We start from the raw sequence: 14,159 nt of genomic DNA, 5'->3' as shown, positions 1-14,159 counted from the left end.
ACAGAGAACGTGTTTAAGTTTAGCACCAGGTTAGACAATTTGTCTCTTGCAGCTTTAGAGCCAACAAGTAAAACCTCTGTTTTATCTGAATTAAGTAAAAGAAAATTACACGACATCCAGTTTTTTATGTCGTTTACACAATCTTCTATCTTACTGATTGTGTCAGTATCATTTGGTTTGGCTGATATATACAGCTGTGTGTCATCTGCATAGCAGTGAAAGTTTATGCCATGTTTATGAATAATTTCACCTAGTGGAAGCATATAGAGTGTAAATAATAGCGGTCCCAGTACCGACCCCTGTGGAACACCATACTTTACTTTTGTAGTTTCCGAGCATTTATTATTTACATAAACGAATTGAGAGCGGTCAGTCAGATATGATTTAAACCAAGAGAGTGCGAGTCCTTTAACACCTACTGTATTTTCTAGCCTCTCCAGTAAAATGTTATGATCGACCGTATCAAACGCTGCACTAAGATCTAATAGAACAAGAAAAGAGACACATCCATTATCAGAAGACATTAACAACTCGTTAACTACTCTAATTAATGCGGTTTCGGTACTATGATTGGGTCTAAATCCTGATTGAAATTTTTCATGAATACAATTTTCATTCAAATAAGAACATAACTGTTTGGAAACGACTTTTTCTAATATCTTTGAGACAAAAGGAAGGTTTGAAATTGGCCTATAATTAGCTAGTACATGTGGATCAAGATTAGGTTTTTTAATCAGGGGTTTAATAACAGCACTTTTAAACAATTTAGGTACATATCCAAGGCTAAGGGATGCATTGATTAATGTAAGCAGGGGCTCTACAATAGCTGGGAGTAAATCTTTAAGTAAACGAGTTGGAACAGGATCGAGTATACACGATGATGACTTCGATGATTTAATCAACACAGTTAGTTCATTTTGGGAGATTGGATTAAAGGAATTTAGTTGGATTAACTCGTTACTATTATCACCACTGTTATCACCAATGCTGCTCGGAGTGAGTCCATACTTAACATTGGCAAGTGACACAATCTGACTCTGAAGTCGTATTTTTTCTATCTTGTCATTAAAGAATTTTAAAAAATCATCGCTGGTACAGTCAGGCGGTATATTAGATTCAGTTTCATTAACGTTTTTAGTTAATTTGGACACTGTCTCAAAAAGGAATCTGGGATTGTTTTTATTTTTCTCTATTAGGGATGAATAATATAAAGATTTAGCTTTTATAAGTGCATGTTTATACTCAGTTAGAGCATCTTTCCAAGCAATCTTATACACTTCTAGTGTAGTGTGACGCCACTTGCATTCTAATTTTCGTGCTGCTTGTTTAAGTGCGCATGTGTGGTCATTGTACCAAGGAGCAAGTTTTTTCTCCCTAATCAGTTTAGTTTTGAGTGGGGCTACGTTATCTAAGGTTGTGCGCAGTACGGTCTCTAGGTTTTGAGTTGCCTGATCTAGTTCTTTAGGTTCTGATGCTGATATATTTGGTAATTCTGGTAGGCAGTTTATGAACGCTGCTGCAGTTGCAGATGTAATAGTGCGCTTACATTTAAAACGATTTGGTTGCTGTATATTATTGGACAGGGACACTTCATAAATTAGTAGAGAGTGATCAGAGATTAAGTCATTCTGTGGTATAATTTCCAGGTTGTCTATGTTTATACCATAAGTAAGTATTAAATCTAAGGTATGTTTACAGCGGTGAGTGGGTCCTGTTACATTTTGGGTGATGCCTAAGGATTCTAAAATAGAGTCAAACGCAATTTTGAGTGGATTACACTTATCCTCATAATGAATATTAAAGTCACCAACAATTAAAGCTTTCTTAGTTGATAAAACTAATTTAGAAAGAAAATCGGCAAATTCGTTAAGAAATTCTGAGTAAGGACCAGGGGGTCGATAAACAGTAACCAGCTTAAACATACTATTTTTATCAGATGAACATTTATTGGTTATGTCAGAGATAAGAACTTCAAACGAGTTTGTTATGGGAGATGATTTTACAGTACTGTGGGTACTTGACACTGGACTTCAGGCATTTTGGCATTTCCTTCTCCCCAGTCTTCCTCCAGACTCTGGCACCTTGATTTCCGAATGACATGCAAAATTTGCTTTCATCCGAAAACAGTACTTTGGACCACTGAGCAACAGTCCAGTGCTGCTTCTCTGTAGCCCAGGTCAGGCGCTTCTGCCGCTGTTTCTGGTTCAAAAGTGGCTTGACCTGGGGAATGCGGCACCTGTAGCCCATTTCCTGCACACGCCTGTGCACGGTGGCTCTGGATGTTTCTACTCCAGACTCAGTCCACTGCTTCCGCAGGTCCCCCAAGGTCTGGAATCGGCCCTTCTCCACAATCTTCCTCAGGGTCCGGTCACCTCTTCTCGTTGTGCAGCGTTTTCTGCCACACTTTTTCCTTCCCACAGACTTCCCACTGAGGTGCCTTGATACAGCACTCTGGGAACAGCCTATTCGTTCAGAAATTTCTTTCTGTGTCTTACCCTCTTGCTTGAGGGTGTCAATGATGGCCTTCTGGACAGCAGTCAGGTCGGCAGTCTTACCCATGATTGCAGTTTTGAGTAATGAACCAGGCTGGGAGTTTTTAAAAGCCTCAGGAATCTTTTGCAGGTGTTTAGAGTTAATTCGTTGATTCAGATGATTAGGTTAATAGCTCGTTTAGAGAACCTTTTCATGATATGCTAATTTTTTGAGATAGGAATTTTGGGTTTTCATGAGCTGTATGCCAAAATCATCAGTATTAAAACAATAAAAGACCTGAAATATTTCAGTTGGTGTGCAATGAATCTAAAATATATGAAAGTTTAATTTTTATCATTACATTATGGAAAATAATGAACTTTATCACAATATGCTAATTTTTTGAGAAGGACCTGTATATATACAGTGTATCACAAAAGTGAGTACACCCCTCACATTTCTGCAAATATTTCATTATATCTTTTCATGGGACAACACTATAGACATGAAACTTGGATATAACTTAGAGTAGTCAGTGTACAGCTTGTATAGCAGTGTAGATTTACTGTCTTCTGAAAATAACTCAACACACAGCCATTAATGTCTAAATAGCTGGCAACATAAGTGAGTACACCCCACAGTGAACATGTCCAAATTGTGCCCAAATGTGTCGTTGTCCCTCCCTGGTGTCATGTGTCAAGGTCCCAGGTGTAAATGGGGAGCAGGGCTGTTAAATTTGGTGTTTTGGGTACAATTCTCTCATACTGGCCACTGGATATTCAACATGGCACCTCATGGCAAAGAACTCTCTGAGGATGTGAGAAATAGAATTGTTGCTCTCCACAAAGATGGCCTGGGCTATAAGAAGATTGCTTACACCCTGAAACTGAGCTACAGCATGGTGGCCAAGGTCATACAGCGGTTTTCCAGGACAGGTTCCACTCGGAACAGGCTTCGCCAGGGTCGACCAAAGAAGTTGAGTCCACGTGTTCGGCGTCATATCCAGAGGTTGGCTTTAAAAAATAGACACATGAGTGCTGCCAGCATTGCTGCAGAGGTTGAAGACGTGGGAGGTCAGCCTGTCAGTGCTCAGACCATACGCCGCACACTGCATCAACTCTGTCTGCATGGTCGTCATCCCAGAAGGAAGCTGACGCACAAGAAAGCCAGCAAACAGTTTGCTGAAGACAAGCAGTCCAAGAACATGGATTACTGGAATGCCCTGTGGTCTGACGAGACCAAGATAAACTTGTTTGGCTCAGATGGTGTCCAGCATGTGTGGCGGCGCCCTGGTGAGAAGTACCAAGACAACTGTATCTTGCCTACAGTCAAGCATGGTGGTGGTAGCATCATGGTCTTGGGCTGCATGAGTGTTGCTGGCACTGGGGAGCTGCAGTTCATTGAGGGAAACATGAATTTCAACATGTACTGTGACATTCTGAAACAGAGCATGATCCCCTCCCTTCGAAAACTGGGCCTCATGGCAGTTTTCCAACAGGATAACGACCCCAAACACAACCTCCAAGATGACAACTGCCTTGCTGAGGAAGCTGAAGGTAAAGGTGATGGACTAAACCCAATTGAGCACCTGTGGCGCATCCTCAAGTGGAAGGTGGAGGAGTTCAAGGTGTCTAACATCCACCAGCTCCGTGATGTCATCATGGAGGAGTGGAAGAGTCAAGTCAAGTCAAGTCAACTTTATTTATATAGCGCTTTTTACAATATACATTGTCTCAAAGCAACTTTACAAAATCCAGGACCAACAGATACAAAAACCCCTGTTGAGCAAGCCGAGGGCGACTGTGGCAAGGAAAAACTCCCTGAAAATTACAGGAAGAAACCTTGAGAGGAACCAGACTCAACAGGGCCCATCCTTCTTGGGTGGTCTGGAGGATACTTTAAATAAATACACGATTTACACAAATCATACAAACACAGAATTGAATGATCTAAAAGTCATACAGTGGTAATAAATAGATAAATAAACAATTAAATAATAATAGAGTTGTTATCCGCTCTAGTCTTCAATAAAGTCTGTAGTGATTTCTTGTCGTTGCAATTACTCCAGACCCGTCACATCTGACAGGAGCAGCATCGTTGTCCCGGCAGTCTCGACTTTAATCCTTAACCTCGGCGGGTAAACAGGTTTCCATCAGAATGCCCTCGGGGTAAAACAACAGAGAATGTAGTTAATAATGTACAATGCTAGTTGACAAACAGTTTTACAGAGAGTTTTAGACTCCGGCAGCCCTAATTATTACAGCATAACTAAAAGGGAGAGCGAGCAGGTAACAAGGTCATGAAGGCTTTCACAGGACATCAGCGCCCACCTCTCCTACCCAAACCAGAGTGATTGGACAAGAGAGGCAGAACGACAGCGACCCAACATCCCTGATCACCACAAGTTTCTATGACCAAGAACCCCCAAGCTCTGCGCCTTTGTCTATACTAATCAAAAGCCTGAGAAAATAAATATGTTTTCAGTTTAGACTTAAACATTGAGACTGTGTCCGAATACCGAACAGAGGCAGGAAGATTATTCCAGAGTTGTGGAGCTTTGTAAGAAAATGCTCTTCCACCAGCTTTGGTCTTTTTAATTTTAGGAACTATAAGTAACCCTGCATCTTGTGAACGAAGTGGACGTGCTGGGTTGTAGTAATTAATAAGCTCACTCAGATACTGTGGAGCCAGACCATGTAGCGCTTTATAGGTTAGTAAAAGTATTTTGTAATCAATGCGAAATTTAACTGGCAGCCAGTGTAGAGATGATAGAACAGGAGTGATATGATCAAATTTTTTAGTTCTAGTTAGCACTCGAGCTGCTGCATTTTGAACTAACTGGAGTTTGTTTAAGGATCTACCAGAGCATCCAGTTAGAAGAGCATTACAATAATCTAACCGAGAAGTTATAAACGCATGGATCAGTTTTTCGGCGTCATTAACAGATAGTATATTTCTTATTTTAGAGATATTACGCAAATGATAGAAAGCAACTCTAGTAATATTATTAATGTGTGTATCAAAGGAGAGATCTGAATCTATTGTGACACCTAAGTTTTTTACATCTGGGCTGGGAGTAACAGAGAACGTGTTTAAGTTTAGCACCAGGTTAGACAACTTGTCTCTTGCAGCTTTAGAGCCAACAAGTAAAACCTCAGTTTTATCTGAATTAAGTAAAAGAAAATTACACGACATCCAGTTTTTTATGTCGTTTACACAATCTTCTATCTTACTGATTGTGTCAGTATCATTTGGTTTGGCTGATATATACAGCTGTGTGTCATCTGCATAGCAGTGAAAGTTTATGCCATGTTTATGAATAATTTCACCTAGTGGAAGCATATAGAGTGTAAATAATAGCGGTCCAAGTACCGACCCCTGTGGAACACCACACTTTACTTTTGTAGTTTCTGAGCATTTATTATTTACATAAACGAATTGAGAGCGGTCAGTCAAATATGATTGAAACCAAGAGAGTGCGAGTCCTTTAACACCTACTGTATTTTCTAGCCTCTCCAGTAAAATGTTATGATCGACCGTATCAAACGCTGCACTAAGATCTAATAGAACAAGAAAAGAGACACATCCATTATCAGAAGACATTAACAACTCGTTAACTACTCTAATTAATGCGGTTTCGGTACTATGGTTGGGTCTAAATCCTGATTGAAATTTTTCATGAATACAATTTTCATTCAAATAAGAACATAGCTGTTTGGAAACGACTTTTTCTAATATCTTTGAGACAAAAGGAAGGTTTGAAATTGGCCTATAATTAGATAAAACATGTGGATCAAGATTAGGTTTTTTAATCAGGGGTTTAATAACAGCACTTTTAAACAATTTAGGTACATACCCAAGGCTAAGGGATGCATTGATTAATGTAAGCAGGGGCTCTACAATAGCTGGGAGTAAATCTTTAAGTAAACGAGTTGGAACAGGATCGAGTATACACGATGATGACTTCGATGATTTAATCAACACAGTTAGTTCATTTTGGGAGATTGGATTAAAGGAATTTAGTTGGATTAACTCGTTACTATTATCACCAATGCTGCTCGGAGTGAGTCCATACTTAACATTGGCAAGTGACACACTCTGACTCTGAAGTCGTATTTTTTCTATCTTGTCATTAAAGAATTTTAAAAAATCATCACTGGTACAGTCGGGCGGTATATTAGATTCAGTTTCATTGACGTTTTTAGTTAATTTGGACACTGTCTCAAAAAGGAATCTAGGATTGTTTTTATTTTTCTCTATTAGGGATGAATAATATAAAGATTTAGCTTTTATAAGTGCATGTTTATACTCAGTTAGAGCATCTTTCCAAGCAATCTTATACACCTCCAGTGTAGTGTGACGCCACTTACGTTCTAATTTCCGTGCTGCTTGTTTAAGTGCGCATGTGTGGTCATTGTACCAAGGAGCAAGTTTTTTCTCCCTAATCAGTTTAGTTTTGAGTGGGGCTACGTTATCTAAGGTTGTGCGCAGTACGGTCTCTAGGTTTTGAGTTGCCTGATCTAGTTCTTTAGGTTCTGATGCTGATATATTTGGTAATTCTGGTAGGCAGTTTATGAACGCTGCTGCAGTTGCAGATGTAATAGTGCGCTTACATTTAAAACGATTTGGTTGCTGTATATTATTGGACAGGGACACTTCATATATTAGTAGGGAGTGATCAGAGATTAAGTCATTCTGTGGTATAATTTCCAGGTTGTCTATGTTTATACCATAAGTAAGTATTAAATCTAAGGTATGTTTACAGCGGTGAGTGGGTCCTGTTACATTTTGGGTGATGCCTAAGGATTCTAAAATAGAATCAAACGCAATTTTGAGTGGATTACACTTATCCTCATAATGAATATTAAAGTCACCAACAATTAAAGCTTTCTTAGTTGATAAGACTAATTTAGAAAGAAAATCGGCAAATTCGTTAAGAAATTCTGAGTAAGGACCAGGGGGTCGATAAACAGTAACCAGTTTAAACATACTATTTTTATCAGATGAACATTTATTGGTTATGTCAGAGATAAGAACTTCAAACGAGTTTGTTATGGGAGATGATTTTACAGTAAGACCTATGTCTTTATCATAAATTGCGGCTATTCCTCCACCACGACCGCTAAGACGTGGCTTATGTTCATAACTGTAACCCGGAGGAGATGCTTCATTTAAACCTAGATACTCATCAGGTCTAGCCCAGGTCTCGGTTAAACACAGGGCACTAAGACAATTATCTGTAATTATTTCATTTACAATTACTGTTTTGCATGCAAGTGACCTGATGTTTAGAAGTCCTAACTTTAGTTTAACTTTACTAGGGTTTTCATGATGCTCATTTAGATTAATTTTAATTAAGTTATTATGACATACTTTTTGATTTTGTTTTGGCTTACACCTGCCACGGTAAACAGACACAGTCTCAATGGTTTGTGACCTAAGGATTCCGGGTGACGTCCGATGGCGACTCGCAGACAGTCGGTTAGGCCTGTTAGTCTGCTGCCTGGTCTTGGCTCTGGATAGTCATTTAACACTATCTGCCGCTACACTAACGCGGTGGTAAAGCCTGTCACCTATGCTGCAAGAAATGCGAGCAGCACCCTCCCACGTGGGGTGGACACCATCCCGCTTCAAAAGACCAGGCCTTCCCTCAAAGGTGGACCAGTTATCTACAAAATCGATGCAGTTTTCTGAGCACCATTTAGACATCCAGCGGTTCAGCGACAACAACCTGCTGTAGGTTTCGCCACTGGGTCGAATCGGTAAGGGGCCAGAGCACACTACTGCCTCAGACATCGACCTAGCTAACTCACACACCTCTTTAACATTACTCTTAGTAACCTCAGACTGCCGTAAACGAACATCATTAGTGCCGACGTGGATAACAATCTTCGAAAATCTACGATTAGCATTAGCCAGCACTTTCAGGTTTGCTCTGATGTCAGGCGCCCTGGCCCCCGGAATACAGGTGACTATGGTTGCTGGTGTCTCTATGGGGGTTGCAATACGCACGTGTCGGAGCTGAGAATCTCCTATAACCAGAGCACTTACATTAACAGGCTTCTCAGCGGGTGGCTCACTGAGTGGGGAAAACCTGTTGGACACGTGCAACTGAGATGGTCGGTGCTTTTCCCTACGACTATGTCGCCGAGACGTCACCCAGTCGCCCCGCTGTGAGGGCTCTAATGCCGGAGTCTGGGGTTCTGTACCTGAACTGCTGGCATTCGGGACTGCTACAGCTGAATCTAAGCCCTCACTAGTAGTAGTCTGTTCTAACGCCCGAATGCGCCCTTCTAACACTGAGATCTTCTCCGTTAGACTAACCACTAATCTACACTTATCACATGTAAAGTTATCACTAAACACGGAGAAGGAATAACTGAACATATTACACTCGGAACATGGATACAGCGCTCCTGCTGGGGCCATAACAACAAAGAAATATACTTAGCTTTACAAGATGAGTTGGAGATGATGTTTATGTTGGATTCACCGGCGCTTCTGCTGGTAGTCACAGAAGAACGGCTTTAATTCCGGATGAAACAGGCGATGATGAGCTGGAATACAAAAACCACCAACCAAACCAACACAAACGTGCTTCGTTCGGACAAAAGCGGCTGTAATTCTAAAGGAAAACGGTGTTATGCGCTGGTGTACAAAACAAATAAACGCGCTTCCTACGAACAGAAACGGTTATAACTCCTCACAAAACAGAGGTGTTTTAAGAGCTGAAATACAGAACACAACCAAACACAAACGCGCTTCGTGCGGACCGAAAACGGTTTTAATTCTGGATAATTATGATGTTTATGCGCTGAAGTACAAAAACAAACAAAACCGGGCTTCGTTCGGATGCCGGTAGCAGAAGTTTCCTAGTTTCCAACACAGCACGAATTTACGTTAGTAAACACAAGCGCTTTTTTACGATAAACAAAATAAAACTAAATCAACAACACACGGAAGATTAACGTATAAATTATATGTTTAAAACATACGTATATAAAAAGTTATTTAGCTAAAGGCTACAAACAAACTACTAGGCTAGCGTCTCAGCGTGCGTACCACCGGAAGTGACGTGAGGAGTTGCTGGAAGAGGATTCCAGTAGCAACCTGTGCAGCTCTGGTGAATTCCATGCCCAGGAGGGTTAAGGCAGTGCTGGATAATAATGGTGGTCACACAAAATATTGACACTTTAGGCACAATTTGGACATGTTCACTGTGGGGTGTACTCACTTATGTTGCCAGCCATTTAGACATTAATGGCTGTGTGTTGAGTTCTTTTCAGAAGACAGTAAATCTACACTGCTATACAAGTTGTACACTGACTACTCTAAGTTATATCCAAGTTGTATTTCTATAGTGTTGTCCCATGAAAAGATATAATAAAATATTTGCAGAAATGTGAGGGGTGTACTCACTTTTGTGATACACTGTATATATGAATTGTTTTATGATATGCAATGTGAAAGAAGTATGCAAATCCATTCCAATCTTTTTCAGGGAACATTGTTTTAAGATGGATAATGCTATCGTATTGTTTGTCTGGGGTTGGCCTAGGAAGGAAAATCTTAATGCTTTACCAATTTTGGACAATAGTATGCTTCTGACTTTGTGGGTAGGACTCTTCTCTGTTGCAACAAAACTGTGCTCCAAGGCACAAAGCAAGCTACGTAAAGGCATGGTAAAGTGAGTTTTCTGTGAACGAACTTGACTAGCCCACACAGAACCCTGGGATAAACTTTGGGATGAACTAGAATAATGACTGTGAGCCAGGCCCTCTCATCTAGCATGAGTGTCTGAGCTTGATAAATGGGCAAAAAAAAACAACACAAACACACTCCAAGAAAGCCTTCTCAGAAGAGTGGAAACTGTTAGGCTGCAAAGGGGGACCAACTCCATATTAATGCCTATGGATGTAGAATGTCATAAAAGCTTCTCTAAGTGTCTCAGTACTTTTGTCCATATGGTGTATATTGGGCATTGTGTGTGTGTTATCTGTTTAAAAATAAATGTATTACATAAAAAAAAAAAAAACTTGATTTAATAAAAAAATTTTTTTTTTGCAGCCCTAGTATTGTGTAAGAGCTCTACACATAGTGCTTAACCATGTCTACAGTGTGTTGTGCTGGTATGAGTGGATCAGACACACCAGCGCTGCTGGAGTTTTTAAACACCCTGTCCACTCTATTAGACACTCCTACCTAGTTGGTCCACCTTGTAGATGTAAAAGTCAGAGACTTCTAGACCTTCATCAGTGGTCACAGGACGCTGCCCACGGGGCACTGTTGGCTGGATATTTTTGTTTTTTTTGGTTGGTGGACTATTCTCAGTCCAGCAGTGACAGTGATGTGTTTAAAAACTCCAGCAGCGCTGCTGTGTCTGATCCACTCATACCAGCACAACACATACTAACACACCACCACCATGTCAGTGTCACTCTGTGGTGGTCCTGACCATATTTCATGTAGACTTTAAAAAAAAAAAAACTATACTCAAATCGGTTTTCAAATATGTCTGTAACGTAACAAAATGTGGAAAAAGTGAAGAAGTGTGAATACTTTCTGATGGCACTGTATATATTATATGGTGCTGGTCATAAAATTAGAATATCATGAAAAAGTTGATTTATTTCAGTAATTCCATTCAAAAAGTGAAACTTGTATATTATATTCATTCATTACACACAGACTGATATATTTCAAATGTTTATTTCTTTTAATGTTGATGATGGGCTAAAGACAAAAAGGACTGCTGAGTGGTCCAAAGTTATGTTCTCTGATAAAAGTAAATTTTGCATTACCTTTGGAAATCAAGGTCCCAGAGTCTGGAGGAAGAGAGGAGAGGCACAGAATCCACGTTGCTTGAGGTCCAGTGTAAAGTTTCCACAGTCAGTGATGGTTTGGAGTGTCATGTCATCTGCTGGTGTTGGTCCACTGTGTTTTCTGAGGTCCAAGGTCAACGCAGCCGTCTACCAGGAAGTTTTAGAGCACTTCATGCTTCCTGCTGCTGACCAACTTTATGGAGATGCAGATTTCATTTTCCAACAGGACTTGGCACCTGCACACAGTGCCAAAGCTACCAGTACCTGGTTTAAGGACCATGGTATCCCTGTTCTTAATTGGCCAGCAAACTCGCCTGACCTTAACCCCATAGAAAATCTATGGGGTATTGTGAAGAGGAAGATGCGATACGCCAGACCCAACAATTCAGAAGAGCTGAAGGCCACTATCAGACTTCATAACAGAGACTTCATAACACCTGAGCAGTGCCACAGACTGATCGACTCCATGCCACGCCGCATTGCTGCAGTAATCCAGGCAAAAGGAGCCCCAACTAAGTATTGAGTGCTGTACATGCTCATACTTTTCAGCTGGCCAACATTTCTAAAAATCCTTTTTTTGTATTGGTCTTAAGTAATATTCTAATTTTCCGAGATACTGAATTTGGGGTTTTCATTAGTTGTCAGTTATAATCATCAACATTAAAAGAAATAAACATTTGAAATATATCAGTCTGTGTGTAATGAATGAATGTAATATACAAGTTTCACTTTTTGAATGGAATTACTGAAATAAATCAACTTTTTCATGATATTCTAATTTTATGACCAGCACCAGTATGTATGCGTGTGTGTATATATATATATATATATATATATATATATATATATATATATATATATATATATATATATATATATATATATATATATACATACATTTTCCACACTCCTGTGTTAATTTTTTTAAAATAAAATATTATATTTTTCATTTTTCTCTCTGTGCATGAAATGTCTCATTATAATAGCAAATTTTGACTTGCTTTACATTTCCTTAGCTCTCAAGAAGAAGCTTGAACTAGCCGAGAAGTATAATGAGCTTAAAAAGAGTGGAAAGCTGGAGAACTTCTTAAACAAAAAGAGGAAACGCAATGCCCTGAAGGATCGCAGGAAGCTGCCCTATCAGCACAAAAAGAACTGAACATGGACTAGTCAGATTGATTTTCTTTTTGTGTACATTACAACACTGTTTAAATTAGACATAGTATTTTGGCCTGTTTTATGCAAGGGCTTAAAAGGCTTTCATATTTTGTTTTTTGTTTAATTTTTCTCAGCTTTACAGTGCTTTACAGTAAATTAGCTAGCTAACAGCTCAATCATTCAGCTTTTTTTTTTATAAATCTAGGATTGCATAGACAGGGCATCCAGTTTACTTTTTTATTCTGGAAACATAATCTTAATTGTTCATCTTTAGCCTGGAGAATAGTTATAAAAGCAATAGATTTAAATGTTAAAACAGTTATTAAAAAAAAAAAAAAAACCTGTTTAATACATTCAAACCAAAAATCATTTTGTGCCCCCCTTATTTTTGGTGACCCCAAATAAAGAACTGCTGACCTAACAGATAGTTGGATGAATACTAGTTCATTGTACTTCAGTTCAGACTGTTGTCTACTAATGAGTTTCTGATCTGAATGTATCCACTGCAGACTCCCATGACATTAAGCAGTAACACCTTTGGCTTTAAGCTTTAAGGATTCAGAGTCAGGTGGGTAGGAAGGTATTCAGACCGTATGTGAAAGACAAACTGACAACAGCAACCATCTCAATAGGGCTAAATTCAGCAAAGTCCTTTGACCCGACATGTCACTAGTACACCAGTACAGGGCCAACATATGGTATGGTAGACTCTGAATGCCACCAGCTTGTATCACAACCTCAGGATCTGAGCCACACACACACCTTGGTCAGCAAGAATACATAAAAGCCTGAATAAATAAGTAGTAGTTTTAAGGATTGAGAGTGTGTCTAAATCCCCACAGGGCCATTGCCCTGATGTGGTGATTTTTTTTTATTCTAGAAATTTAAAGTAGCCATGCAAATTTGGAATAATTTAACTTAATTATTCTTAAAAACTTAAAAATAAATAATTTAATTTAATTCAAGATTGTAGTCTTGCCATGTTACACTCCACACAGAACATAAATGGACTGGACAATATTATTGGCACTCTCAGTTTTAAGATTAGGTAGCACACCCTTAAAAAAACCTGAAATTAATTTCTTCTCATATTTTACTGGAATTTTGGACCACTCTTCTTTTGCCAACTGCTCCAGATCTCTCAGAACTGCTGTATAGAGATATCTCTACAGATGTTTAATAGAATTTAGATTTGGACACTGACTAATTGATCACTCATTGGTTGTCCTTTCAAACTCTCCATCACTGTTTTAATCCATTTTTGTGTGCTTTTTTTAAAGTATGCTTTGGGTCATTTTCCTGCTGGAAAGTCCATAAACTCTGAGACCCAGCTTTCTGACACTGGGCCCTAAATTGTGCTCCAAAACTTTTTTCAGATTTTATGATGCTATGTTAGACTGTAGGGGCTAAAATAAAAATGTATGTAATTTGTTAATTCTCTTGAATAAACTTACAAAAGTGGAAAGAAAAGATTTTCAATGTTTTCACTGATCAGCTTTGTTGTAGTTTGTAAATATGAACACTTAGAATTTGATGCCTTCGACGCAATCAAAATACATTCTACAATGAGCTGGTGAATTGGAAACAGGTTGGGGAATCATGATTAGGTATAAAAGGAGGATCCACCAAAGCCTCAGTCTGTACAAGCAATAATGGGTTGTGGCTCTTGACTGTGTTCCAAATTTCATGAAAAAATTGTTAGTCAGT

At 39.2% G+C, this 14,159-nt stretch overlaps 1 protein-coding gene across 1 annotated transcript in view; it reads left to right on the top strand.

The window, feature by feature from the left end:
* rrp36 (ribosomal RNA processing 36) overlaps positions 1–13,912 on the top strand; it is a 52,363-nt gene extending 38,451 nt beyond the window's left edge. Inside the window, exon 8 of the mRNA XM_063012785.1 lies at positions 12,311–13,912. Within this exon, the coding sequence (XP_062868855.1) occupies positions 12,311–12,453 (143 nt within the window). The 3' untranslated portion in view covers positions 12,454–13,912. The remainder of the gene's footprint in view (positions 1–12,310) is intronic.
* Positions 13,913–14,159: the final 247 nt, after the last annotated feature.

Source organism: Trichomycterus rosablanca, chromosome 17 (assembly GCF_030014385.1).
Source record: "Trichomycterus rosablanca isolate fTriRos1 chromosome 17, fTriRos1.hap1, whole genome shotgun sequence".
Taxonomy (NCBI): Eukaryota; Metazoa; Chordata; class Actinopteri; order Siluriformes; family Trichomycteridae; genus Trichomycterus; species Trichomycterus rosablanca.
Note: the sequence above shows the minus strand (reverse complement) of the source record. Positions and strands in the feature narration are given on the sequence as shown.